Here is a 26196-nt window from a genome sequence, read left to right as displayed (position 1 = left end):
ATTTATGCCACTCAAATTGTTGGTCTACTAGGAGGATCTTTAGCGTACTTCGTACGGAAATTATGCTGAACTGCTGTCGCCGAATTCGATTCTTCAATCCAAAATACACAGCTAGCACGTGCGGGCCCAGTGAAGGCAGCCATTTTTAACCCAACACCCACTGGCGCTCCTTACAGTGCGATTCGGCAGTAGCGAACTACGCGAGACAAAACTTGATGTATTTCCCTACAAATTTAAACTACAATCACCTCTGTAGGTATCATGAATTAATTTATGTGAGTTTTCAAAGTTGAAAAATCCATTTTGAAACACCCTGTACATCTAGTCATAGGGCAGAAGTTCGGATGTATGTTACCTTTGATGTACTCTTTCTGCGGGGTCAATCAAACTATTTTCCCAACAATTTTCAATAACAAGCGACGAACCATCAGTTATCTTTAACGGTAATGATAAGGGAAAGGATTAATTCGCCCCAAAGCTTCATTTTAGATTTTGCGTTTGTCACACCCTTCAGTGTAAACCACAGAACCAGCAAGTGTAACAACGAGAGAATATTTGCACTCTTATATTTGCTATTTAACTTAATAATTATTTAACAAACAATAGGAATCTAAAATTAGTCCTTTTTAACATTGTTAACACCATAAACAACAAAGAACAGTTAATAAAGTCCCATAAACTTGAGCAAGGGTCACCTTTTCAGCCTCTGAAGTCAGTAGGTGACATAGGGGACAATCAGACGTGTATTAAATGTTACACCATTAAGAATTATAACCACAAATTAAAGAAGATTCATTTAAAGCAGTTATCAATAGCAAATAAAAGTCACGTCTCAGCACATTTATCAAAACCAAATCTTTCAGTTCTACAGCAATGTTGGATCGTGGAATACGCCGGATTACGGACACAGAAGGCTAAATTTTACCAAACAGCAATTTCTCCAAGCCTAGAACTATCTTAATAGTGTACAATACTTAGGTTAACCAGAACGACTCTAATTCGCCTTTCTTGGGCATAACGGCGGAGTAGGTAACTAACCTCTTATTTCATTCTCCTGGAACATTGCGCAGCAATACACTCTGGCAACTCAACCCCAGCGTGGCTCAGGAAAGAGGATGGCTCCGCCAGGAGGAGGAAACATTTACCCGAACTGGAAGACCAGTTGGCGATTTTTAATCACTAACCAAAACTTGTTGGCCAGCGGACGAAAATTAAAGAGGCAAAGGTAGCTTTATTTGTGCTCACAAGATTTGGTAACTTCTGAAAATGAGATTCCAGCAGAACTACCGCCGAAGTATCAATACGGGACTTCGGAGCTGAGGAGAGCAAGTCAACAACAGTCTCTACGCAATAGGCCCAACATTTCAGACAGACCGAGCAACCATCAGTCATGGCTAGGCGGAGTACCAAATAGAAACTCTAGCACTACCTTAAATATAATTAAATAGAGCACTTAAAAATGCCACGGGGACTAAACTCCTTAACACAAGAATATACACACAATAACGACTAAAGTTAAATATGCCCACGTACTAAAACAACAGATATTGGCTAACATTAACATAACCTCGCATTTCAGACATCCATAAAATTAATTACCTCTATCTCTCCGCCAGACAGTACAAGGTTATTTAACATTTTACAACGTGCTTATCCAAACAGTGATCTACGCCGTCCATGGGAAAACAACGGTTTGCAGAAGGTCCACAGCCAAAGATTTTTTTTTTGCGACGCGCGCCTTAAGTCAGTATGGCGTTCAAATGAACGATCAACGATCATGCAAGGGAGCAGTAACAAACACGCAAGGCAATTTCCGACCACAAACTCGAAGCGGAGAAACGTTGCCACACAGTTATTTATAGCTCCCACAACATAGGGAGATTGGCCCCGACAGACGACGGCCGTTGGGCTAACTAGATGAAAACTCTTACTTTCAGTGACGACACCACTTTCCGGAGGTTATTGGCAGCCGCAGGCGGACTTCATAGCTTCCCCAGCCCATCAACGGAGACCAAACGTTGTCCATAGATTTACGGCCTCTTGTGTGTCCTCACGCCCTGGGTTTTTGGGCCCATCCACACTTGGCATAGAGGGACCGAGCGTCCCGCTGCAGAGCGGTCGTCCGCCCTAGGCACGGCGCGCTAGCAGCGAGCTCGCGGAGGCTCCACAACGCCCTCTAGGAGAGCGCGGAAACTCCAAACGGGAGTAAACCAAGGGAAAAACAGGAACCGTCGCAAACGACACGGTTCAACCTTAATATTATGGTGCGAGCACAAGGTTGCAGAATTTGAAAATTTTTCGATGCTGTTCAAAACTAAATAGTCGTCTCTTTTTGAAACATGTGTGGAATCCGCATCGAGCATTATCAACACAAATATTAAACGACCTAACCGACACATTGGAATTTATCTTTTACTTATTTATTCTAAAAAAGACAGCCACTGATTTATCGTCACAAAATCTCAACCAGGACTGACGAACCATGGCCATCGTTGCCAACACACATTCCGTTTACATGTGAGGCATCTTCCGGAAGACGAAAACCGAATTTCGGAAACCGGTTTTCGCTGTCGTGTTTACATGTAGAAGTCTGTTCGCTTTCGTGTTTACATGTAGGAGTCTGAAGCGGATTTGCTAGCCCACAACTGGTGGAGTTTCTGAATCAGTCAACACAATCGTTATTTCTCTTCAAAATCGTTTATTTCTCTTCAGTTAAATATTACAGATAGATAGCTTCGTCCTCAGTGTCATATTTATACTTCTCCTTCACTGTACAAAAAGTCCGTATTAATCGAATATTTTGAAAACAAGACGTAACTTTGCAGGCCAAACACTTTTCAAAACCGATTGCGTTTACACGGGAGCGAAAATCGATTGCGGATTTGGAAAACCGGCACCTAGAAGCGGATTTCCGGAATAGATTTTGAAAGGTTTACATAACTATCCAGAAGCGGTATAGGGAAATCGGTTTACGAAATCCGGTTTTGGGAATGCCATGTGAACAGGGTGACAGGAAAATGTATTCCGTTAAACTGAGGGCTAACATCCCGCTAAATGCTCATTACTCTTATTTACCCTCCTAATAACAAAATTTCAATGCGCTAATAACTTATAAAGAATTTTTTGTCATCGTCATTCCATATATTATTATTATTATGATTATTATTACTTCTAAAAGACATGGTCAGCACCTTTAAGATGATCCACAGATCTTTTTATGTAACAGTTAACCACAAATAAACTTAAAGCTGCTTCTGCTACAGAAAATTCATTGCATTGCCTAACTGCCTGTGATTCTAGTTTCAACTGCTCCTGAGCAGAACAGGGTACTTCAGCTTTTACATGCTTTTTGCAATGTACAATAAATTAAATTGGCAAATTAATTACATTGTCATAACCGCACTAGGCGGATCGGCGGGGATCTCAACAAGCCAATCTTTCAATGGTTTACTTCTAAGCCACTCTTTCCTAAGTTTTTGGTGTATTTTTTTGTTCTTTTGTTTCGATATTTGATGACTCAGCTAATAACAAATTGCCCAGATGCTAGAAGGAGCTGGCCGCTGTGGACGAGGGGTTCTAGGCGCTTCAGTCCGGAACCGCGCTGCTGCTACAGCCGCAGGTTCGAATCCTGCCTCGGGCATGGATGTGTGTGATGTCCTTAGGTTAGTTAGGTTTAAGTAGTTCTAAGTTCTAGGGGACTGATGACCTCCGATGTTAAGTCTCATAGTGCTTAGATCCATTTGAACCATTTTGCGAGAAGGACTCATGCAAACTTAATTATGGGGGAGATATCGTTCATCCGATGAATCAAGAATCTCGATGAGTTTTGCTTGGTATCGACATTGATCCCAGGAATTCCAAGACTTTCAAGGATGTTTTAAGTTGGATAAAAATGAGAAAAGAAATTTCGTTTCGTGTGCCATCAATATACAGTTTTCTGATTTCTTTCTTTACGTTTACTATGTGTGAGCATAAAGATATGTGACATAAATGGCTGTATCTTTTCTTTGCACTGACTTAGAAGCTTCAATTTTTTACACAACCAAAGGGCCGGAGACATTTATGTGTGGCATTATTGCAACTTGAAACGTCTACCCATTCCTGAGAAACGGGTTTTTTAACTGTCGGACACACAAACATACGGGCAAATAAAGTGATTCTATAAGGGTTCTGTTTTTACGAGTGAGATAAGGAACCCTATAAGGTAAAGTAAATTGGTCGGTACACCACGATCGACTGTACCATACAGGATAACAATTTAACACTATGCACTGTGCTAACGCGACAGCCAAACTTCGGTGAAGGGTAATTTGTAAATACAATATGTGAGAGAAGGGAAGCATTTTAATTACCACTGGGGCTGAGCGTGAATAAAATATACAGTTTCTGTAGTTCTGTCTATAATTGGACAGTGGTAATAGTGAAGTGTTTCTCTTACTACCGGAGCAATTTAATAGTTTGGTTCTCCATCATTCACAAGTGAAAACTGGGAAATTTCAATCACAGTTAATAAAAGTTCGTATGTTAACTTACGTGCTCCATGTGATGAGATACTTTACTTTGATATCCTTGGGGGTTGTCGCTTCAGGAAGTCCCAGTGCTCGACAATACTCATGTACTAATTTCTAAACAAAACGTAGAGTATATCACTTTTCTTGTCACCGATTTGGGTGTACATTGATGAGATACACATTTCTAGTCTGACAGCCTCTGAAAGAGTCTCACACATACAGCTTCCAAAAGGCAATAATGCAGACTCACTCACTGACTCTGACAGTCTGTCTTTTACATGCCTCTTCCTTACTGACTCCCGTGACTCATGCGGCGCTTGCTTTTATATACATCTAAACAGTTGAATACATTGTTAAATGTGATGATGATGATGAGGTCCCATACTCCGAGGAGCGTAGGGGACGATGCGGTAGACCCGCACCGCTGACTAGGCAAGGTCCTAGCGGAGGTGGTTTGCCATTGCCTTCCTCCAACATTAATGGGGATGAATGATGTTAAATGTAAGATTTACAAAATAACAATTAAGTCATCAGATGATTTTCGTTACTTACGCCAAAAGCTCCGCAGATGAGATAAAAGAAATTATTCAGATAGTGAAGGGAGGCGAAAATTTAATAATCATGGGGGACTGGAATTCGATAGTGGGAAAACGAAGAGAAGGAAATGTAGTGGGTGAATATGGAATGGGGGTAAGGAATGAAGGAGGAAACCGCCTGGTAGAATTTTGCACAGAGCATCATAGCTAACACTTGGTTTAAGAATCATGAAAGGAGGGTGTATACGTGGAAGAGGCCTGGAGACACAGGAAGGTTTCAGATATAATATATAGTAGTAAGACAAAGATTTAGGAACCAGGTTTTAAATCGTAAGACATTTCCAGGGTCAGATTTGGACTCTGACCACAATTTATTGGTTATGAACTGTAGATGAAAACAGAAGAAACTCCAAAAAGTTAGTAATTTAAAGAGATGGGACCTGGATAAACTGAAACACCCAGAGGTTGTAGAGAGTTTCAGGGAGAGCATTAGAGAACGATTGACAAGAACTGGGGAAAGCAGTACATTAGAAGAAGAATGGGTAGCCTTGACAGATGAATTAGTGAACGCAGCAGAGGATCAGGTAGGTAAAAAGACGAAGGCTAGTAGAAAACCTTGGGTAACAGAAGAGATATTGAATTTAATTGATAAAAGGAGAAAATATAAAAATGCAGTAAATGAAGCCGGCAAAAAGGAATACAAACGTCTCAAAAATGAGATCGACAGGAAGTGCAAATGACTAAGCAGGGATGGCTAGAGCAGAAATGTAAGGATGTAGAGGCATATATCACTAGGGGTAAGATAGATACCGCCTACAGGAAAATTAAAGAGGCCTTTGGAGAAAAGAGGATAACGCGTATGAACATCAAGAGCTCAGATGGAAAACAAGTTCTAAGCAAAAAAGGGAAAGCAGAAAGGTGGAAAGAGTAAATAGACGGTCTATGCAAGGGCGATGTACTTGAGGGCAATATTATGGAAATGGAAGAGGACGTAGATGAAGATGAAATGGGAGGTATGATACTGCGTAAAGAATTTGACAGAGCACTGAAAGACGTAAGTCGAAACAAGGCTCCCGGAGTAGACAGCATTCCATTAGAACTGCTGATAGCCTTGAGAGAGCCAGCCCTGACAAAACTCTACCATCTGGTGAGCAAGATGTATGAGAAAGGCAAAATAGCCTTAGACTTCAAGAAGAATGTAATAATTCCAATCCGAAAGAAAGCAGATGTTGACAGGTGTGAAAATTACCGGATTATCAGATAAATAAGTCGCGACTGCAAAATACTAATGTGAATTCTTTACAGATGAATGGAAAAACTGGTAGAAGCCGACCTCGGGGAAGATTAGTTTGGATTCCATAGAAATATTGGAACATGTGAGGCAATACTGACCCAACGACTAACCGTAGAAGATAGATTAAGGAAAGGCAAACCTACGTTTCTAGCATTTGTAGACTTAGAGAAAGCTTTTGACAATGTTGACTGGAATACTCTCTTTCAAATTCTGAAGGTGGCAGGGGTAAAATAGAAGGAGCGAAAGGCTATTTACAGTTTGTACAGAAACCAGATGGCAGTTGTAAGAGTCGAGGGGCATGGAAAGGGAAGCAGTGGTTGTGAAGGAAGTGAGACAGGATTGTAGCCTATCCCCGATGCTATTCAATCTGTATATTGAGGAAGCAGTAAAGGAAACGAAAGAAAAGTTCAGAGTAGGTATTAAAATCCATGGAGAAGAAATAAAAATTTTGAGGTACGCCAGTGGCATTGTAATTCGGTCAGAGACAGCAAAGGACTTGGAAGAGCAGTTGAACGGAATGGACAGTGTCTTGAAAGGAGGATTTAAGATGAACATCAACAAAAGCAAGACGAGGATAATGGAATGTTGTCATATTAAATCAGGTGATGCTGAGGGAATTAGATTAGGAAATGGGACACTTAAGGTAGTAAATGAGTTTTACTATTTGGTAAGCAAAATAACTGACGATCGAAGTAGAGAGGATATAAAATGTAGACTGGCGATGGCAAGGAAAGCGTTTCTAAAGAACAGAAATTTGTAAACATCCAGTATAGATTTAAGTGTCAGGAAGACGTTTCTGAAAGTATTTATATGGAGTCTAGCCGTGTTTGGAAGTGAAACATGGACAATAACTAGTTTAGACAAGAAGAGAATAAAAGCTATCGAAATGTGGTGCTACAGAAGAATGCTGATGGGTATATCACGTAAATAATGAGGAAGTTCTGATTAGAATTGGAGATAAGAGGAATTTGTGGCACAACCTGACTGAAAGAAGGGATCGGTTGGTAGGACATATTATGAGGCATCAAGGGATCACCAATTTAGTTTTGGAGGGAAGTGTGGAGGGTAAAAATCGTCGAGGGAGAGCACTGCTCATCATTCCGTATCCAAGATAATGCACTGCATCCTCTGTACCAAGAAATCCCGACTCCAATGATAAATTTTGTTTGATATTTCATATACTTGTCTGTTGATAATAATCCTATATCTACTACTGAGTTAAATGTTTTTCTGAAGTCAAGAAATACTGGCTCAACCGACTACTTGATCTTTGATTTTCAGGATGTCATTTGGCAAAAGTGCTAACTGGATTCCACATGAGAATTGTTTTTGGAATACTTGTTGGTCGACACTATGATTTCAAGTATTTGCAAGCATAGAGTAACCTGTGCTGCTTCTTTTCAACCTGCTATCCTATAGTCATGCATATATCCAAATAAGCAAATTTTGAATATTCTGGATACTTATTGCATATAAACTTCGAGACATTGTGGTCATGTTCTGCACTTATGATCAAACTCCAGTCTTGACCACAAAATATTTATTTTATTTCTTCATTGTATGTTTGGGCATTATGCCTTTTTCTAAAGGAACTGAGTGTAAAAGGAGACACACATGATGAGAAACATACCTACATCGTAAACTGTATACAGTAGTATACATAGCAGAACTTGCACCTGCCAGAACACTGTTGATACAAAGTTTCACAAAGTACATATTTTACAGTTGTGTAGAAGCACACTTGTATATATGCCATTCACTTCATGTATATACCATGACATGGCAGAAAATATATAAAATATCTGAAGGACGTGTGTATTTAAACTTTTGCGTGTTTGTATTTTACAGTTAATTACAGAAGAATGATTATTTTCAGGACATACTTTGTAATTGCAAGTAGAATGGTTCGACCGGGCCAAGTGTACATGGTGGCAGTCAACGTGCTGCAGGCTCAGCAGCCGCTCACAGTGCGCGCCTCCATCCAGAGGGACGGAGTTGAGCTAAGTGCTGACAGCAAAGATGTCAAAGAAGGCATTCCAGAGGCCCTGCTACTGAAGGTATGTTTTTATTCGTCTCTCCTGTTTGTGGTGCATTTTACAACTCGAACTGAGAATAGCTGGTGGGGAAAATGTTGACAAGAATGAACAGCATGTCTCATGGTGAGATACAACATTGTAGCGACAATACAAAAACAAAAATAAATCAAAATAAATTCGCTGAATGCAAATAACTTGGTGTCAATTGTATAAGGCATGGATGTACTATCTAGTGATGACATCAAAATTTGTGCTGGATCAGGACCTGAACCTGGATTCCCCACTAATTCTGAGCAGCCACCTTACCTTTAGGCTATTCACGCACACCCGCCAGTCTTATCGAAACTTCCATATGTAATGCTGTCCTGCACGGACAGCTTAATGGAAATGCGACCCCGGGTTTGGGTCTTGGTCTGACACAAATTTTCATATGTCACCAACAGGCAGAACATCTGTACCTAATACAGCTAACACCAAGTTATTCATATCCAGCAAATTTATTCTGTTCTGATTTCAGATGGCTGTCAGTATCTACTGGAAAGAAGTAGCGAATTGCTTTTGTTTTCTGTTTCTGCAATATCAAATTGTATTTTGGAGTTTCTTGATTTTGTATGGAGGGCTCTGGAAATATACTGAAGACTTAAATTTTACAGTTAGTTTAAGTAGAGTTACAGATCTCTCTCTCTCTCTCTCTCTCTCTCTCTCTCTCTCTCTCTCCTTCCCTTCCCTTCCCTTCCCTTCTTTTCTTTCTTTATATCTTTATTTTTGTTTCCCATGAGTGTATGAGCTTAAACACATGTCAGAGCAGATACAGTACATTTGTTTTGGGCTTAATTCAAATTATTAGTCAAGGTTAAAACTGATACACAGATGGAAGGAGTTTACACATCCTTTGCATAATCACAACTGAAGTTGCTTTTTTGAGGGACAGTTGTGAGTAGTTGATAGAATGAATCAAGGAGTACTTAATCTCTGACAGCTACAGCAGTGAAAGTTGCTGAGTGTTCCAGCAAACATGCTGTTTCTAAGAAAATTTCTACCAATTCCAGGCAGCCTAAACCGTCTTAACACTCGGCCCTACATTAGTGAAAGAAACATCATCATGTAAAAGTTGCTATGTCACTGCCTCAAAGTTTGCCGCACTAGTAATGTTCCACGAAAACCCATTTTTACCAGACAGGACTTCAATGCTTCTTACATGTCTGTCTGGCAGTAAATGCTTCATCTATAAGGTCAGAGTTCATCTTTCCTCATTCATTATACACTTCTATAGCTAAACATTTAAATTGCGTATAACATGCTCTTGATGGGATTTCAAACCTTAATCTTCATTCATTCTTCTTGCTTATAACAGTGATATGAGGATGTAAACGACAAAATTCATTGTAACACATTTGTTAAAAACAATGATCAGGTATGCCATATGATCAAAGTTTAGTAAACTGATCTAGCTTAGAATGATGAGGTTTTCAGTTATTTTGTGATCTTGTTGACATTTAAATCAGTTTAAAGGAACTGAACACCCTATTTAAATTTGGACTTCATGAACGAAATGGCTGAGAACACACAGTCTCCATGCATGTTTTTGGATTCAGTTACAAATCCACTATTCAGGTATGTCATCGTTATATCAGATTAGTTACTAAAAGAATGTCTTGTGACACTTTTTCAGAACATTTTCTTCTATACAGAATGTACTTCATACAGTGTGACAATACCGACCTATATGAAATAAAATTGTAGTAACTTCTGAATGGTTTGTGTTAGGACGTCCGAACTGCACGGTTGGCTGCGGGCATGATGGGCATTAGTATGCGCATTTGTACACATGCCTTGTTTGGTTTAGTGACTTTCATTTGGATGGGTTCGTCAGTAAGCAAAATTGGTGCTTTTGGGGGACTGAGAATCCGCATTTCGCGATTGAGAAGTCTTGTCATCCTCAACGGGTGAATGTAGTAATGTGCAGTCACGGAATAATCGGTGCGACATTCCTTGATAGCCTGGTGACTACTGAACAGTACGTGAAGGTTTTGGTAGATGATTTCAGCCGCATTATCCAACATGACCCAGATTTCAACAAGGTGTGGTTCATGCAAGACAGAGCTCGAGCCCATGGAAGCAGGATAGTGTTTTATGTCCTGGAGGAGCACTTTGGGGACTGCATTCTGGCTCTGGGGTACCAGAGACCTCGAGTGGCCGCCATATTCTCCAGATCAGAACACATGCGACTCCATTTTGTGTGGCTGTGTTAAAGACAAGGTGTACAGCAATGAGCTGAAAACAGTTATTCAGGAGGTCATCGACAGCATCGACCTTCCAACACTTCAGCGGGTCATGCAGAATTTCGCTATTCATCTGTGTCACATCATTGCCAATGATGGCAGGCATATTGAACATGTCATTACCTAAATCCGAACATCTATAGTGACATTTACATATTGAACAGAGTGTGTGCACGACATAATTTGTAACTAATTTATGTTTTTTTCATATAGTTCAGTAACTGTCACCATATACCTTAAACAATGACGTTTTGTTGTAGCTGTCTTAGAAAAGCTGATGAAAGCTAGAAAGCCTAGAGAAGAACATCCAAAGAAGTCAATAATTCTTACTGCAAGGGTCCATTTAATAAGTAATGCAACACCATCTTTTTATGAAAGCAGATTGGTTTCATCCAAGATTTCATACACCATATTATTCCCAACTCTTTTGGCAACAAAACCCTATTTTCCAACATTATGTCACATTTTATGTGATGGTCTTATGCCACCTTGCTGGGAGGGCCTGTATGAACACGTGGGTGCCTCTCTACTGGTCGATGTTGGGGCCGATGTCAGGCTGGATTAATAACCCTACCATGATCCACATCCTGTTCAGAGTTGATCATTGCACCGTGAGGGAAGACATCAAAGAGAATAACCTCTCACGAGTCCCAAAAGACTATTGCCATGACTTCACTGGGTGGGGGTGTGGCTTTGAACTATTTCTTGGAGGAGATGTGGTGTGGCACCAATCTAAGAATTGCTGTTTTGTTTCCAGTTCGAAGTGATGAACCGTGTTTCATCATCTGTGACAGTGTTCAACAAAAAATTGCCATGATCAGCCTTGTAACATGCAAGCAATTCTGCACATAAGGTCATTCGTTACTGTTTAGAGTCTTCTGTCTGGAGACGAGGAACCCATCAGGCACACACCTTTGATTGTCCCAACTGGTGGACAGGTATGCCAGCACTACCAATGGACACGTCTAATTGAGTACCGAGGTGTCTGATTGTGATCTGTTGATCACTCAAACGAGTGACTGCATGTTCCCATGTAGCAGGAGTGACAACTGCGTGCGACCAGCCATTACAAGGGAGATTGGTCATGACCTTATTGTGATGATGCCAGATGCCTCGTCCAGTGACTGACTGTGCTTTTTTTGTTCACTGCCAGGTCTCCATAGTCATTCTGCAAGCACCTATGAATATCATTGCCACTCCGGTTTTCCGCCAAAAGAAACTGAATGACAGCTGTCTGCTTGGAATGCATTTCCTGTACAGATGCCACTTTAAAGGCTACGTGTAGCACTGCCACCTGCTGAAACTTCATCAAACTAAAGGTGCTGAATTGGGAATATTCCATGACATTCCGCAACAAATTCCGCAGTTTTTCACCCGAAAATATAAATTAAAAAAGAAAAATATATGTATATATATGGCTCTGGGGTACCAGAGACCTCGAGTGGCCGCCATATTCTCCAGATCAGAACACATGTGACTCCATTTTGTGTGGCTGTGTTAAAGACAAGGTGTACAGCAATAACCCCAAAACCATCGCTGATTAATATGTCTGCTTGTGTCTGTATATGTGTGGATGGATATGTGTGTGTGTGTGTGTGTGTGTGTGTGTGTGTGCGAGAGTGTATACCCGTCCTTTTTTCCCCCTAAGGTAAGTCTTTCCGCTCCCGGGATTGGAATGACTCCTTACCCTCTCCTTTAAAACCCACATCCTTTCGTCTTTCCCTCTCCTTCCCTCTTTCCTGATGAAGCAACCGTTGGTTGCGAAAGCTAGAATTTTGTGTGTATATTTGTGTTTGCTTGTGTGTCTATCGACGTGCCAGCGCTTTCGTTTGGTAAGTCACATCATCTTTGTTTTTAGATAGATTATTCCCACGTGGAATGTTTCCCTCTATTATATTCATATATATATATATATATATATGTCTGTATATGTACAGGATGTGGATCATGGTAGGGTTATTAATCCAGCCTGACATCGGCCCCAACATCGACCAGTAGAGAGGCACCCACGTGTTCATACAGGCCCTCCCAGCAAGGTGGCATATATATATATATATATTGGTCTTCAAATATGTCTGCTTGTGTCTGTATATGTGTGGATGGATATGTGTGTGTGTGCGAGTGTACACCCGTCCTTTTTTCCCCCTAAGGTAAGTCTTTCCGCTCCCGGGATTGGAATGACTCCTTACCCTCTCCCTTAAAACCCACATCCTTTCGTCTTTCCCTCTCCTTCCCTCTTTCCTGATGAGGCAACAGTTTGTTGCAAAAGCTTGAATTTTGTGTTTATGTTTGTGTTTGTTTGTGTTCCTACTTGAGCTAATTCATACAGTTACATAAACAGATTGTGCTGTCCCATTTAACTTTATTTAAAAGTCACAGTTACACCCATCTCTGTATTGTTAAGAGACTGAGTATGTATTACCATCATGTAGATTTGCACTTAAAAAATCAAAATCTAGTGGGTATATGAATGGTGTGTGTGTGTGTTCATGCAACTAACACTTCACATCCATTAAATGACTATTTCATTAACAGCTTTTTTGTGCATATAATAAACAATTTATATTTATGTTTTCTTGACACATTGACACCATAAATGTTTTTAGTCATTGTTTTATAACATTGCCTGTATTGATGCAGAGATGCTGAGCCACCCAGCTGGCTGCATTTCTAGCTGAAAAAACTGTGGCTTCTTGCTTGCCAACAATATAAACAGTGTGGTGAAACCATGACAGCTATTTGCACGGAGTTGGACACAATTAGAGTCGTGTAATCTGGACAGGACATTAGTGACAATTCACCACGCATTCCACACTTGCAGTGATGTTGATGTGAGGTGGTTGCCCAGAAGCGCAGGCAGTAGAGGACTTTCGCAAGTGAGGCAGACAGTGGAAGACGAGCAGCGTACAATGGCAGATTATGTTAAAGATAACAGAGGACCAGCTCTGACTGAAGCAACAACAGAAAGCTTCTCAAGATATAGCAAACCAAGAATCAATACAAGAAGGTTATAATCCATTGCAAACTGTCAGTCTGTGCAGTAAAGTGCTGCTTGGACTGTCCTTGGAGAAGACTAAAGGCAAAATAGATAAATAAAAGACCAGGTCTAAAATAGATAAAGAAATGACATAATATTGGCTGACCAACAGAACATTAAAGAAAGAATCGGGAGGACTGATTTTTGCCGCAATCAGAACTAACACCATCAAAGCCAATATCGAGAAATTAGCAAAATACCCGAAGTAAGGATCTAAAGCAGCTGACTGAACAATTGGACGTATCTTCAACGCAGCAGAAAGATCGCTCAGGCTGATAACAAGCATAGATACAAAGATTGGGCATAAACGGTCCACAGGGACTTGGCATGAAAATTACTGTCCCATGTTGGCAAGGAACTGGTGGGACAAGAAGCCAGGGAAAGTTGTCAGTAGGAAAGTGTCACTTTGCTGTGGCACTTCTGAATTTAGTCAGACTGAATGCTAGAAAATACACCAGACATGACATTTGTGGAGGAGGAGGAAGTGTAGATCATTGACCTTGCCATCCCACATCATAACTTGGAAAACTTTCCAGCTATGTGGACTTGAGAATTGAACTACAATGACTCTGTCATAAACCAATGAAAGTGGTCCAATTGGATCTTAGCACAATGGGAGAAATGCCAAAATACCTTAGTGGACACTGGGAAACCTTTGGCACTAATAAAATTATGAAAAATCACTTCACTGGCATCTGAACAAATTATCTGCTGATATATCACACTGTCTTTGACCATTGTGAAGTGCTGGACTAGTGACAATATATGAAATCTGGTGTAATGAACTTATCTGCTGTGTTTACTGTGATGAACAATATGTATAACAACAGTAAACATCATCATCATCATCATCATCATCATTATCAAGAGAAAACCTGTCTCAGATGTGACAAACTTTATGCCTATTGAAAGTGTACACACAAATTTTTGTGTCTTCTTTGAATCTGATAACATTCATTGATAAATGCTGGACTCTGACATAAATCTGGGTGTATGCTGAGTTTGTTCAGAAATATTAATAATTCACAGCACACCAGCAGGTGGTACACAGTATACACTTGATACATACTGACAGAAAGAAATCTAGGGTTGTAAAGTCAAGTGATTACCATAACCATATCACAAATCTTAATTAACTATCTGCTTCTTTGTTTACTGCTATGTGTCAGACGTGCTCATTTACATCCCTGTTAAAAGATCATTGGGATAGCTTCACATAATGCATTCCATCATACTGTGAAGAGATCTCCACAAACAGATTAAGAAAATTCTAACCAGAACTAGAATAATATGCATCATAGTGGTGTGCTTAATTTCATAACTGTATGTTTGCATATCACTTGATAAAAATGATGGTCTGTGAGGTGCACAGTTGCTCTGAGTTCTGAATGTCTTTACTCACCCTGTGCGATGACATACTACATCTTCCATTCATTTATAAAACCTTTGGTTACTTGAGCATGTTACCCCTTATTTAACAAGTTATGTGTCCGTTCCGTATGTTTTAGATAAATAATAATAAAAAGAACAGCCTATTGAGGAAAATGACTACTGTTACTAGCTTTGAAGTGACTATTGTTCACACTTTATCTACTTGCTTAGTTAGCAAAGAATGACAAACGTAAAGGCTTATCTCTACCAATCAGTCTGTCCATTTCCATTGTTTGTAACATTTTTACAGCTATAAGACATACAAGGTGTCTAAATAAAGAATTTTGATGATTTTTTTCCCCTCTTGTTTTATTCCAACAGTATTACAATTGAGTGTTGTCCCCTTCAAAGTACTTGCCTTCTGAAGCCACACAGCACTGGAGACGGTTCTTTCACTCTTCACTGCAGTACTATAACTCAGATGCTGGAATAACCTTCAGCTGGTTAGATACAATCATTTGAGTGTTGCCCAGGGCCCCTAAAGGTGTGTTTTCAATCTCAGAAAGAGAAAAAATTCTCAAGGACTTAAGCCAGGTGAATAAGGAGTCTTGAGAAGCCACAAGAATGTTATTACTGACCAAGTCATGGTTACTGAAATTGTTGTGTGACAGGATGCATTGTCATGATGTGACACCCAATTGTATTTTATGTTTGTCTCTGATGGACAATTATGCGGCTCAAATTCAACATTGTCCCAATCATTCACACTGTCAAACGATGATCTGCATGCACAAGATCCTCAAGATCCTGGACTCAATCGAAATTTGCATCAGATCTTGAAAGCGAAGACCTTCCGCTGTGAGGTTCATTTTCAGTTGGCTGTCTTCCTTCTGCAAATGCCTTGAACCACCAACTTACCTTAGCTCTTGACAAAACAATGCCTTCGTATGCCTTCCGAAGCTTTGCAAACATTTCTGTTGCTTAGTGTCCAAAAGTGAAGCACAATCTGATCCCACATTGTTTCTCAAAATTTGTGCTCTCATTGGCAGAATGCACAAGCAAAACCTTCTCCACTAAAAAATGCACTACCACAACCAACATGACACTAGTGCAGGCCAAAGTGCACTGTAGGCATGTCACATATTCACCTCCCTCCAAGTGTGACATCACTAGTGTTGCTGGATCAAACACTATGCCATCAGTCTCACTACTTTATTTACACACCTCGTTGACAATTTATTAAAAACTGAACTGAACTGTGTCTGCATAAAAGTTTTGTTTCTTAACTATGTATCTTCAAGTTGAGTAATGTGTGTAAGTGTTGTGTTTACACAATAGTTTGTGACTTTTGACGGTATTGGGTTTGTTTGTTTCAGATACCACCTACAAGTGTCTTTGGTGTGTACAAGCTACGAGTGGAAGGCACATACGATAATCTGTTGGGCGGCTCTGCATTTGTAAATGAGACTCGTTTAACTTTTTCCCAGAGGTCCATGACTATCTTTATTCAGATGGACAAACCTGTGTACATGCAGGGCCAGACAGGTACATATAAAGCTTTGGCTATTTATTTTAATTGATGTTCATACTACTAAAATGCATTATCATGAGAAAGTCAATGCTCACTTGGGTGATTTAACTCTGTTTGTTGATGTATTTTTAATTTTGGTGTTTAGCAGTAAGGATATCAACACTTTTGCTAAAACTGTCAGAGATGCATGTGATGTGAGTCCCTGAAAGACAAGGGCAGTGAATTTATATTATTTTATGCTTCATTTCAAAGGGGGGGGGGGGATGAATTCACTGCTGTTAGAAGTATAAAACATGTCGTGGAGTACAATTAATGGTGGTAAATTACTGGCTAAAATGCAGTGCAATGAAAATAAAGATATGAGCAGTAAGAAGATATATTATTTTACAGTAAGATTCCGCACGATTCCAATCAGCACATCGCTCAAAGCATTTGATGGAGCTATTGATGTATACATGTTGGACCCCAATAGAATAATAATGAGAAGATGGCTCTCTCGTCAGGTATGTGTAGAATGAGTAATAGTGGATGTGAGTTTCTCATCAGTCTAAATATTATGTACTGTATTTTTTGACACATCACCTGTTCGTTGCAGTCAAATTTGGGAAGTGTAAGTTTATCCTATCAGCTGTCTGACCAGCCCGTATTTGGTAACTGGACCATACAAGTGATTGCCCAAGGTCAAGTTGAAGAAGCAACTTTTCTCGTTGAAGAATACTACCAGACAAGATTTGAGGTAATACACTACAGATAGTCAAGTTTTATATTTGTTCTAAAGCTCATACACTCTGTTTTATCAGTTAAAAGAACAAGCATAATGTGAGATTTTAAGACAGCATTAACTTTAGCAATGTTCAAAAAATTTAATACTACAGCTATGTTTTGTTTCAGGTTAATGTGACAATGCCTGCCTTCTTCTTTACATCAGACCGTTATATTTATGGCAGAATTATGGCAAATTATACAAGCGGTGGTCCAGTGCGTGGAAATCTCACCATTAAAGCTACTATTCGCCCTATACGGACAGAACGAAGGACACAACTGAAAGATTTCCGACCTGTTGAGAAATATTTTACCTTCGTGAGTTGGCCTCATGGTTCAAAGCAATCTGTTTTACTAAACATGGTGATGCTGTTGTGTTGTAGAAAATATTTGAGAGTTTTTTTTAATTTTGCATGGTATTTTTGTGCTTTTATGCTTAAAATGTGAAAATAATGTTTACAGTTACATAAATTTTTGTAGTTATTATGTATAACAATGTGAGTAATAATTGAAAGATTAGTCATAACCATGTCATTGCATTTTTTTCCATCTGTTAATTACGTTCACTTTCAATAGCTGAGTCCTTGTGATTTTATTGCTAATGCTTTAGTTGTTTAGTTCTTTTTTTCTTTATTATAACTGCATAAATTAAGCATGGTTGTTGTCTTTACTGAAAATAAATGCATGAAATTAAATTTGCTTGCAGGATGAAACGCTTCCATTTTGGTTTCCAACAACAAAAAAAGAGTATTACTCCATACCTCATCTCAAATTTGTAAGTCTTTAGCAATTTCACCACATCAGTTATTAAGTTTCTGTTTGTGATTACATATAATATAAAATATAAATACCTGCTGCTCTTCAGAAACAGTAATAAAGGATTAAAAACAAACCAAATAAAGACAAATAAAAAGGATTGCTTACCTATAGGAAAGATGCATAAAAGGATTGCTTATCAATAGGAAAGATAGATGTGTAGGTAATGTACTTGGTTTCAAGCTTTATAGAACCAGTGGTCAATTTAATTTTGATATATGACTGAGTACTTAAGTATTGGATTTCAGGTGTTGTTTGACCAGCTTTGTGATTAGTTTCAGGACATCTTCTCTTGCAGAACTCAACACATCATTCTTAACCAGGGTAAATCATCAGGTATGAAAGTAACTTTGCTCTTATGCTGAGGAAGTGTTATGTGGTCATTATTGATTACAATGTAAATAAGAGATCTTGTGGATAATGTTAGATGTTCTGTGATGCTTTGTACAATTAAGTCACAACAGTTGAAAAGAGGTATCAAATGCAGAAATACCTGCAGAGGACTGATGACTGGTGTGGCAAATGGCAGTTGACCCAGAAGAAGATAAATAAATGCAATGATTGCACATAAATAGGTAATAAGAGTGATTAGTTTCAGATTACAATGCTGACAGTTAATTCACTGAAACGGTCACCATCAAAACAATATCAAGGTAAAACCATTTTTAGCACCCAGAAGTGCATCCACCGACTAAGGAAAGCAGATGCCAGACTGGAATCTGTTGTAGGGATTATTAATAATTGTAATTCGCTCATGAAAGAGTCAACCCACAAAACCCACATTTGTTAGTTCTTAAATATTGTTTGTGAGTCAGGGACAACATGTCAGGTTAATAGGGGAAGTAGAGACAAGTAGTAGTGTCCCTTGACACAGGTTCGTGTAGTAAGTCAGAGAGCATCTCCAGTGGCAAATACTGCAAGAGAGACATTCTGTGTCATTATTAAAATGACAAATGCATAGTCTCAAGAAGAGCTGGGTAACATTTTACGTTCTCCCAAATACATCGTGTGAAATGTCTTAGTAAGATCAGAAAATTTCAAGCTCATAGTTGTTCTTGCCAATCACTGTTTGCCAATGGAACAGGTAGAGATGGGGTGTAGCAGTGGTATGGATGTACCCTCTGCCATGCACTGTAAGGTGGCTTGTAGAGAATAGCTGTAGATTACATGATTCTGTATTATAACTGCTGAAGGATGTTAAAGAAGTTGGTGAAACTGTTTCACAGGCAGGTTGAAAGAGTTTAGGATATTGGTGGAATGAAGTGTCAGATTGAAACTTCCTGGCAGATTAAAACTGTGTGCCCGACCGAGACTCGAACTCGGGACCTTTGCCTTTCGCGGGCAAGTGCTCTACCAAGTGCGGGCACTTGCCCGCGAAAGGCAAAGGTCCCGAGTTCGAGTCTCGGTCGGGCACACAGTTTTAATCTGCCAGGAAGTTTCATATCAGCGCACACTCCGCTGCAGAGTGAAAATCTCATTCTGGAAACATCCCCCAGGCTGTGGCTAAGCCATGTCTCCGCAATATCCTTTCTTTCAGGAGTGCTAGTTCTGCAAGGTTCGCAGGAGAGCTTCTGTAAAGTTTGGAAGGTAGGAGACGAGGTACTGGCAGAAGTAAGGCTGTGAGTACCGGACGTGAGTCGTGCTTCGGTAGCTCAGTTGGTAGAGCACTTGCCCGCGAAAGGCAAAGGTCCCGAGTTCGAGTCTCGGTCGGGCACACAGTTTTAATCTGCCAGGAAGTTTCATATCAGCGCACACTCCGCTGCAGAGTGAAAATCTCATTCTGGAAACATCCCCCAGGCTGTGGCTAAGCCATGTCTCCGCAATATCCTTTCTTTCAGGAGTGCTAGTTCTGCAAGGTTCGCAGGAGAGCTTCTGTAAAGTTTGGAAGGTAGGAGACGAGGTACTGGCAGAAGTAAGGCTGTGAGTACCGGACGTGAGTCGTGCTTCGGTAGCTCAGTTGGTAGAGCACTTGCCCGCGAAAGGCAAAGGTCCCGAGTTCGAGTCTCGGTCGGGCACACAGTTTTAATCTGCCAGGAAGTTTCATATCAGCGCACACTCCGCTGCAGAGTGAAAATCTCATTCTGGAAACATCCCCCAGGCTGTGGCTAAGCCATGTCTCCGCAATATCCTTTCTTTCAGGAGTGCTAGTTCTGCAAGGTTCGCAGGAGAGCTTCTGTAAAGTTTGGAAGGTAGGAGACGAGGTACTGGCAGAAGTAAGGCTGTGAGTACCGGACGTGAGTCGTGCTTCGGTAGCTCAGTTGGTAGAGCACTTGCCCGCGAAAGGCAAAGGTCCCGAGTTCGAGTCTCGGTCGGGCACACAGTTTTAATCTGCCAGGAAGTTTCATATCAGCGCACACTCCGCTGCAGAGTGAAAATCTCATTCTGGAAACATCCCCCAGGCTGTGGCTAAGCCATGTCTCCGCAATATCCTTTCTTTCAGGAGTGCTAGTTCTGCAAGGTTCGCAGGAGAGCTTCTGTAAAGTTTGGAAGGTAGGAGACGAGGTACTGGCAGAAGTAAGGCTGTGAGTACCGGACGTGAGTCGTGCTTCGGTAGCTCAGTTGGTAGAGCACTTGCCCGCGAAAGGCAAAGGTCCCGAGTTCGAGTCTCGGTCGGGCACACAGTTTTAATCTGCCAGGAAGTTTCATATCAGCGCACACTCCGCTGCAGAGTGAAAATCTCATTCTGGAAACATCCCCCAGGCTGTGGCTAAGCCATGTCTCCGCAATATCCTTTCTTTCAGGAGTGCTAGTTCTGCAAGGTTCGCAGGAGAGCTTCTGTAAAGTTTGGAAGGTAGGAGACGAGGTACTGGCAGAAGTAAGGCTGTGAGTACCGGACGTGAGTCGTGCTTCGGTAGCTCAGTTGGTAGAGCACTTGCCCGCGAAAGGCAAAGGTCCCGAGTTCGAGTCTCGGTCGGGCACACAGTTTTAATCTGCCAGGAAGTTTCATATCAGCGCACACTCCGCTGCAGAGTGAAAATCTCATTCTGGAAACATCCCCCAGGCTGTGGCTAAGCCATGTCTCCGCAATATCCTTTCTTTCAGGAGTGCTAGTTCTGCAAGGTTCGCAGGAGAGCTTCTGTAAAGTTTGGAAGGTAGGAGACGAGGTACTGGCAGAAGTAAGGCTGTGAGTACCGGACGTGAGTCGTGCTTCGGTAGCTCAGTTGGTAGAGCACTTGCCCGCGAAAGGCAAAGGTCCCGAGTTCGAGTCTCGGTCGGGCACACAGTTTTAATCTGCCAGGAAGTTTCATATCAGCGCACACTCCGCTGCAGAGTGAAAATCTCATTCTGGAAACATCCCCCAGGCTGTGGCTAAGCCATGTCTCCGCAATATCCTTTCTTTCAGGAGTGCTAGTTCTGCAAGGTTCGCAGGAGAGCTTCTGTAAAGTTTGGAAGGTAGGAGACGAGGTACTGGCAGAAGTAAGGCTGTGAGTACCGGACGTGAGTCGTGCTTCGGTAGCTCAGTTGGTAGAGCACTTGCCCGCGAAAGGCAAAGGTCCCGAGTTCGAGTCTCGGTCGGGCACACAGTTTTAATCTGCCAGGAAGTTTCATATCAGCGCACACTCCGCTGCAGAGTGAAAATCTCATTCTGGAAACATCCCCCAGGCTGTGGCTAAGCCATGTCTCCGCAATATCCTTTCTTTCAGGAGTGCTAGTTCTGCAAGGTTCGCAGGAGAGCTTCTGTAAAGTTTGGAAGGTAGGAGACGAGGTACTGGCAGAAGTAAGGCTGTGAGTACCGGACGTGAGTCGTGCTTCGGTAGCTCAGTTGGTAGAGCACTTGCCCGCGAAAGGCAAAGGTCCCGAGTTCGAGTCTCGGTCGGGCACACAGTTTTAATCTGCCAGGAAGTTTCATATCAGCGCACACTCCGCTGCAGAGTGAAAATCTCATTCTGGAAACATCCCCCAGGCTGTGGCTAAGCCATGTCTCCGCAATATCCTTTCTTTCAGGAGTGCTAGTTCTGCAAGGTTCGCAGGAGAGCTTCTGTAAAGTTTGGAAGGTAGGAGACGAGGTACTGGCAGAAGTAAGGCTGTGAGTACCGGACGTGAGTCGTGCTTCGGTAGCTCAGTTGGTAGAGCACTTGCCCGCGAAAGGCAAAGGTCCCGAGTTCGAGTCTCGGTCGGGCACACAGTTTTAATCTGCCAGGAAGTTTCATATCAGCGCACACTCCGCTGCAGAGTGAAAATCTCATTCTGGAAACATCCCCCAGGCTGTGGCTAAGCCATGTCTCCGCAATATCCTTTCTTTCAGGAGTGCTAGTTCTGCAAGGTTCGCAGGAGAGCTTCTGTAAAGTTTGGAAGGTAGGAGACGAGGTACTGGCAGAAGTAAGGCTGTGAGTACCGGACGTGAGTCGTGCTTCGGTAGCTCAGTTGGTAGAGCACTTGCCCGCGAAAGGCAAAGGTCCCGAGTTCGAGTCTCGGTCGGGCACACAGTTTTAATCTGCCAGGAAGTTTCATATCAGCGCACACTCCGCTGCAGAGTGAAAATCTCATTCTGGAAACATCCCCCAGGCTGTGGCTAAGCCATGTCTCCGCAATATCCTTTCTTTCAGGAGTGCTAGTTCTGCAAGGTTCGCAGGAGAGCTTCTGTAAAGTTTGGAAGGTAGGAGACGAGGTACTGGCAGAAGTAAGGCTGTGAGTACCGGACGTGAGTCGTGCTTCGGTAGCTCAGTTGGTAGAGCACTTGCCCGCGAAAGGCAAAGGTCCCGAGTTCGAGTCTCGGTCGGGCACACAGTTTTAATCTGCCAGGAAGTTTCATATCAGCGCACACTCCGCTGCAGAGTGAAAATCTCATTCTGGAAACATCCCCCAGGCTGTGGCTAAGCCATGTCTCCGCAATATCCTTTCTTTCAGGAGTGCTAGTTCTGCAAGGTTCGCAGGAGAGCTTCTGTAAAGTTTGGAAGGTAGGAGACGAGGTACTGGCAGAAGTAAGGCTGTGAGTACCGGACGTGAGTCGTGCTTCGGTAGCTCAGTTGGTAGAGCACTTGCCCGCGAAAGGCAAAGGTCCCGAGTTCGAGTCTCGGTCGGGCACACAGTTTTAATCTGCCAGGAAGTTTCATATCAGCGCACACTCCGCTGCAGAGTGAAAATCTCATTCTGGAAACATCCCCCAGGCTGTGGCTAAGCCATGTCTCCGCAATATCCTTTCTTTCAGGAGTGCTAGTTCTGCAAGGTTCGCAGGAGAGCTTCTGTAAAGTTTGGAAGGTAGGAGACGAGGTACTGGCAGAAGTAAGGCTGTGAGTACCGGACGTGAGTCGTGCTTCGGTAGCTCAGTTGGTAGAGCACTTGCCCGCGAAAGGCAAAGGTCCCGAGTTCGAGTCTCGGTCGGGCACACAGTTTTAATCTGCCAGGAAGTTTCATATCAGCGCACACTCCGCTGCAGAGTGAAAATCTCATTCTGGAAACATCCCCCAGGCTGTGGCTAAGCCATGTCTCCGCAGTATCCTTTCTTTCAGGAGTGCTAGTTCTGCAAGGTTCGCAGGAGAGCTTCTGTAAAGTTTGGAAGGTAGGAGACGAGGTACTGGCAGAAGTAAGGCTGTGAGTACCGGACGTGAGTCGTGCTTCGGTAGCTCAGTTGGTAGAGCACTTGCCCGCGAAAGGCAAAGGTCCCGAGTTCGAGTCTCGGTCGGGCACACAGTTTTAATCTGCCAGGAAGTTTCATATCAGCGCACACTCCGCTGCAGAGTGAAAATCTCATTCTGGAAACATCCCCCAGGCTGTGGCTAAGCCATGTCTCCGCAATATCCTTTCTTTCAGGAGTGCTAGTTCTGCAAGGTTCGCAGGAGAGCTTCTGTAAAGTTTGGAAGGTAGGAGACGAGGTACTGGCAGAAGTAAGGCTGTGAGTACCGGACGTGAGTCGTGCTTCGGTAGCTCAGTTGGTAGAGCACTTGCCCGCGAAAGGCAAAGGTCCCGAGTTCGAGTCTCGGTCGGGCACACAGTTTTAATCTGCCAGGAAGTTTCATATCAGCGCACACTCCGCTGCAGAGTGAAAATCTCATTCTGGAAACATCCCCCAGGCTGTGGCTAAGCCATGTCTCCGCAATATCCTTTCTTTCAGGAGTGCTAGTTCTGCAAGGTTCGCAGGAGAGCTTCTGTAAAGTTTGGAAGGTAGGAGACGAGGTACTGGCAGAAGTAAGGCTGTGAGTACCGGACGTGAGTCGTGCTTCGGTAGCTCAGTTGGTAGAGCACTTGCCCGCGAAAGGCAAAGGTCCCGAGTTCGAGTCTCGGTCGGGCACACAGTTTTAATCTGCCAGGAAGTTTCATATCAGCGCACACTCCGCTGCAGAGTGAAAATCTCATTCTGGAAACATCCCCCAGGCTGTGGCTAAGCCATGTCTCCGCAATATCCTTTCTTTCAGGAGTGCTAGTTCTGCAAGGTTCGCAGGAGAGCTTCTGTAAAGTTTGGAAGGTAGGAGACGAGGTACTGGCAGAAGTAAGGCTGTGAGTACCGGACGTGAGTCGTGCTTCGGTAGCTCAGTTGGTAGAGCACTTGCCCGCGAAAGGCAAAGGTCCCGAGTTCGAGTCTCGGTCGGGCACACAGTTTTAATCTGCCAGGAAGTTTCATATCAGCGCACACTCCGCTGCAGAGTGAAAATCTCATTCTGGAAACATCCCCCAGGCTGTGGCTAAGCCATGTCTCCGCAATATCCTTTCTTTCAGGAGTGCTAGTTCTGCAAGGTTCGCAGGAGAGCTTCTGTAAAGTTTGGAAGGTAGGAGACGAGGTACTGGCAGAAGTAAGGCTGTGAGTACCGGACGTGAGTCGTGCTTCGGTAGCTCAGTTGGTAGAGCACTTGCCCGCGAAAGGCAAAGGTCCCGAGTTCGAGTCTCGGTCGGGCACACAGTTTTAATCTGCCAGGAAGTTTCATATCAGCGCACACTCCGCTGCAGAGTGAAAATCTCATTCTGGAAACATCCCCCAGGCTGTGGCTAAGCCATGTCTCCGCAATATCCTTTCTTTCAGGAGTGCTAGTTCTGCAAGGTTCGCAGGAGAGCTTCTGTAAAGTTTGGAAGGTAGGAGACGAGGTACTGGCAGAAGTAAGGCTGTGAGTACCGGACGTGAGTCGTGCTTCGGTAGCTCAGTTGGTAGAGCACTTGCCCGCGAAAGGCAAAGGTCCCGAGTTCGAGTCTCGGTCGGGCACACAGTTTTAATCTGCCAGGAAGTTTCATATCAGCGCACACTCCGCTGCAGAGTGAAAATCTCATTCTGGAAGTGTCAGATTGTACAAGAAATGGAGCTTGTATCTTAAAGCCTGATTTAAGATAAATATTAAGCTTATTGTGGATTCTGTGGATAGTAAAAAAATTCATCGAGAGAAAGCAGAATGTACAGAATTGTCACAGTAACAAGAAGGTGTAGCATACTTCAATAGTGAAATGAATTCCTGGATTCGAATTTTCTTTGATTATACCTTCCACAGAAATGGTTTGCAATTCTCCCAATCTAGTCTACATCCAGACAATAGCTTTTAATCCATTCAGCCTTGCTAATTATCATGTAATTCAGAGGTAGACCTACCTTCATTAAAAGAAGAATGTGGTGTAGACCTATGTTATGTTCCAGTTGCCTTTTCTACTCCATGTGATATTTTCAATAATCTTTTGCTTTCTGTTCGTCTCTCTCTCTTTTTCTCAGCCGTTTTTCTATGAAACTTATAAATGTGATCATGGTTTTTTTCCCTTTCTCTCCAATCTCTCCTCATTTCTCCCCTTCTCTTTCATATACTTTTCTTATTTTTATTTTATGAATTCTTTTATGTTTCTGTTCTCTTTGTGATTCTCTTTCCTCCTATATCCACATGAAGGGATCCAGGTGCTAGGAGTTTGAAATTATTATGGAACATTAATATTGCCTATTCAAGTTTTTAATGTATCTATGTTCCTCTAAGAACCAACAAAATATTCGATAAAAATTGCCTTTTATAGTTGACTGCAAAGCTACTGATATCTTTTTTTAAAATTCTGAATGTGCTTTTTATTTGTCTTTATTTCATAACATTCTCGTTTTATTACTGTGGGCTGAGTAAAC

The 26196-nt window shown here is 42.1% G+C and overlaps 1 protein-coding gene across 2 annotated transcripts in view; it reads left to right on the top strand.

The window, feature by feature from the left end:
- Nucleotides 1-26196, top strand: part of LOC126483609 (CD109 antigen) — an 847818-nt gene that overhangs the window by 746843 nt on the left and 74779 nt on the right. For both annotated transcript variants that reach the window (XM_050106646.1, XM_050106647.1), the window contains 6 exons: nt 8218-8398; nt 16444-16612; nt 16989-17101; nt 17194-17334; nt 17490-17678; nt 18067-18135. In XM_050106646.1, coding sequence (XP_049962603.1) covers nt 8218-8398; nt 16444-16612; nt 16989-17101; nt 17194-17334; nt 17490-17678; nt 18067-18135 — 862 coding nt within the window. The remainder of the gene's footprint in view (nt 1-8217; nt 8399-16443; nt 16613-16988; nt 17102-17193; nt 17335-17489; nt 17679-18066; nt 18136-26196) is intronic.

This window comes from Schistocerca serialis, chromosome 6 (assembly GCF_023864345.2).
Source record: "Schistocerca serialis cubense isolate TAMUIC-IGC-003099 chromosome 6, iqSchSeri2.2, whole genome shotgun sequence".
Taxonomy (NCBI): Eukaryota; Metazoa; Arthropoda; class Insecta; order Orthoptera; family Acrididae; genus Schistocerca; species Schistocerca serialis.
Note: the sequence above shows the minus strand (reverse complement) of the source record. Positions and strands in the feature narration are given on the sequence as shown.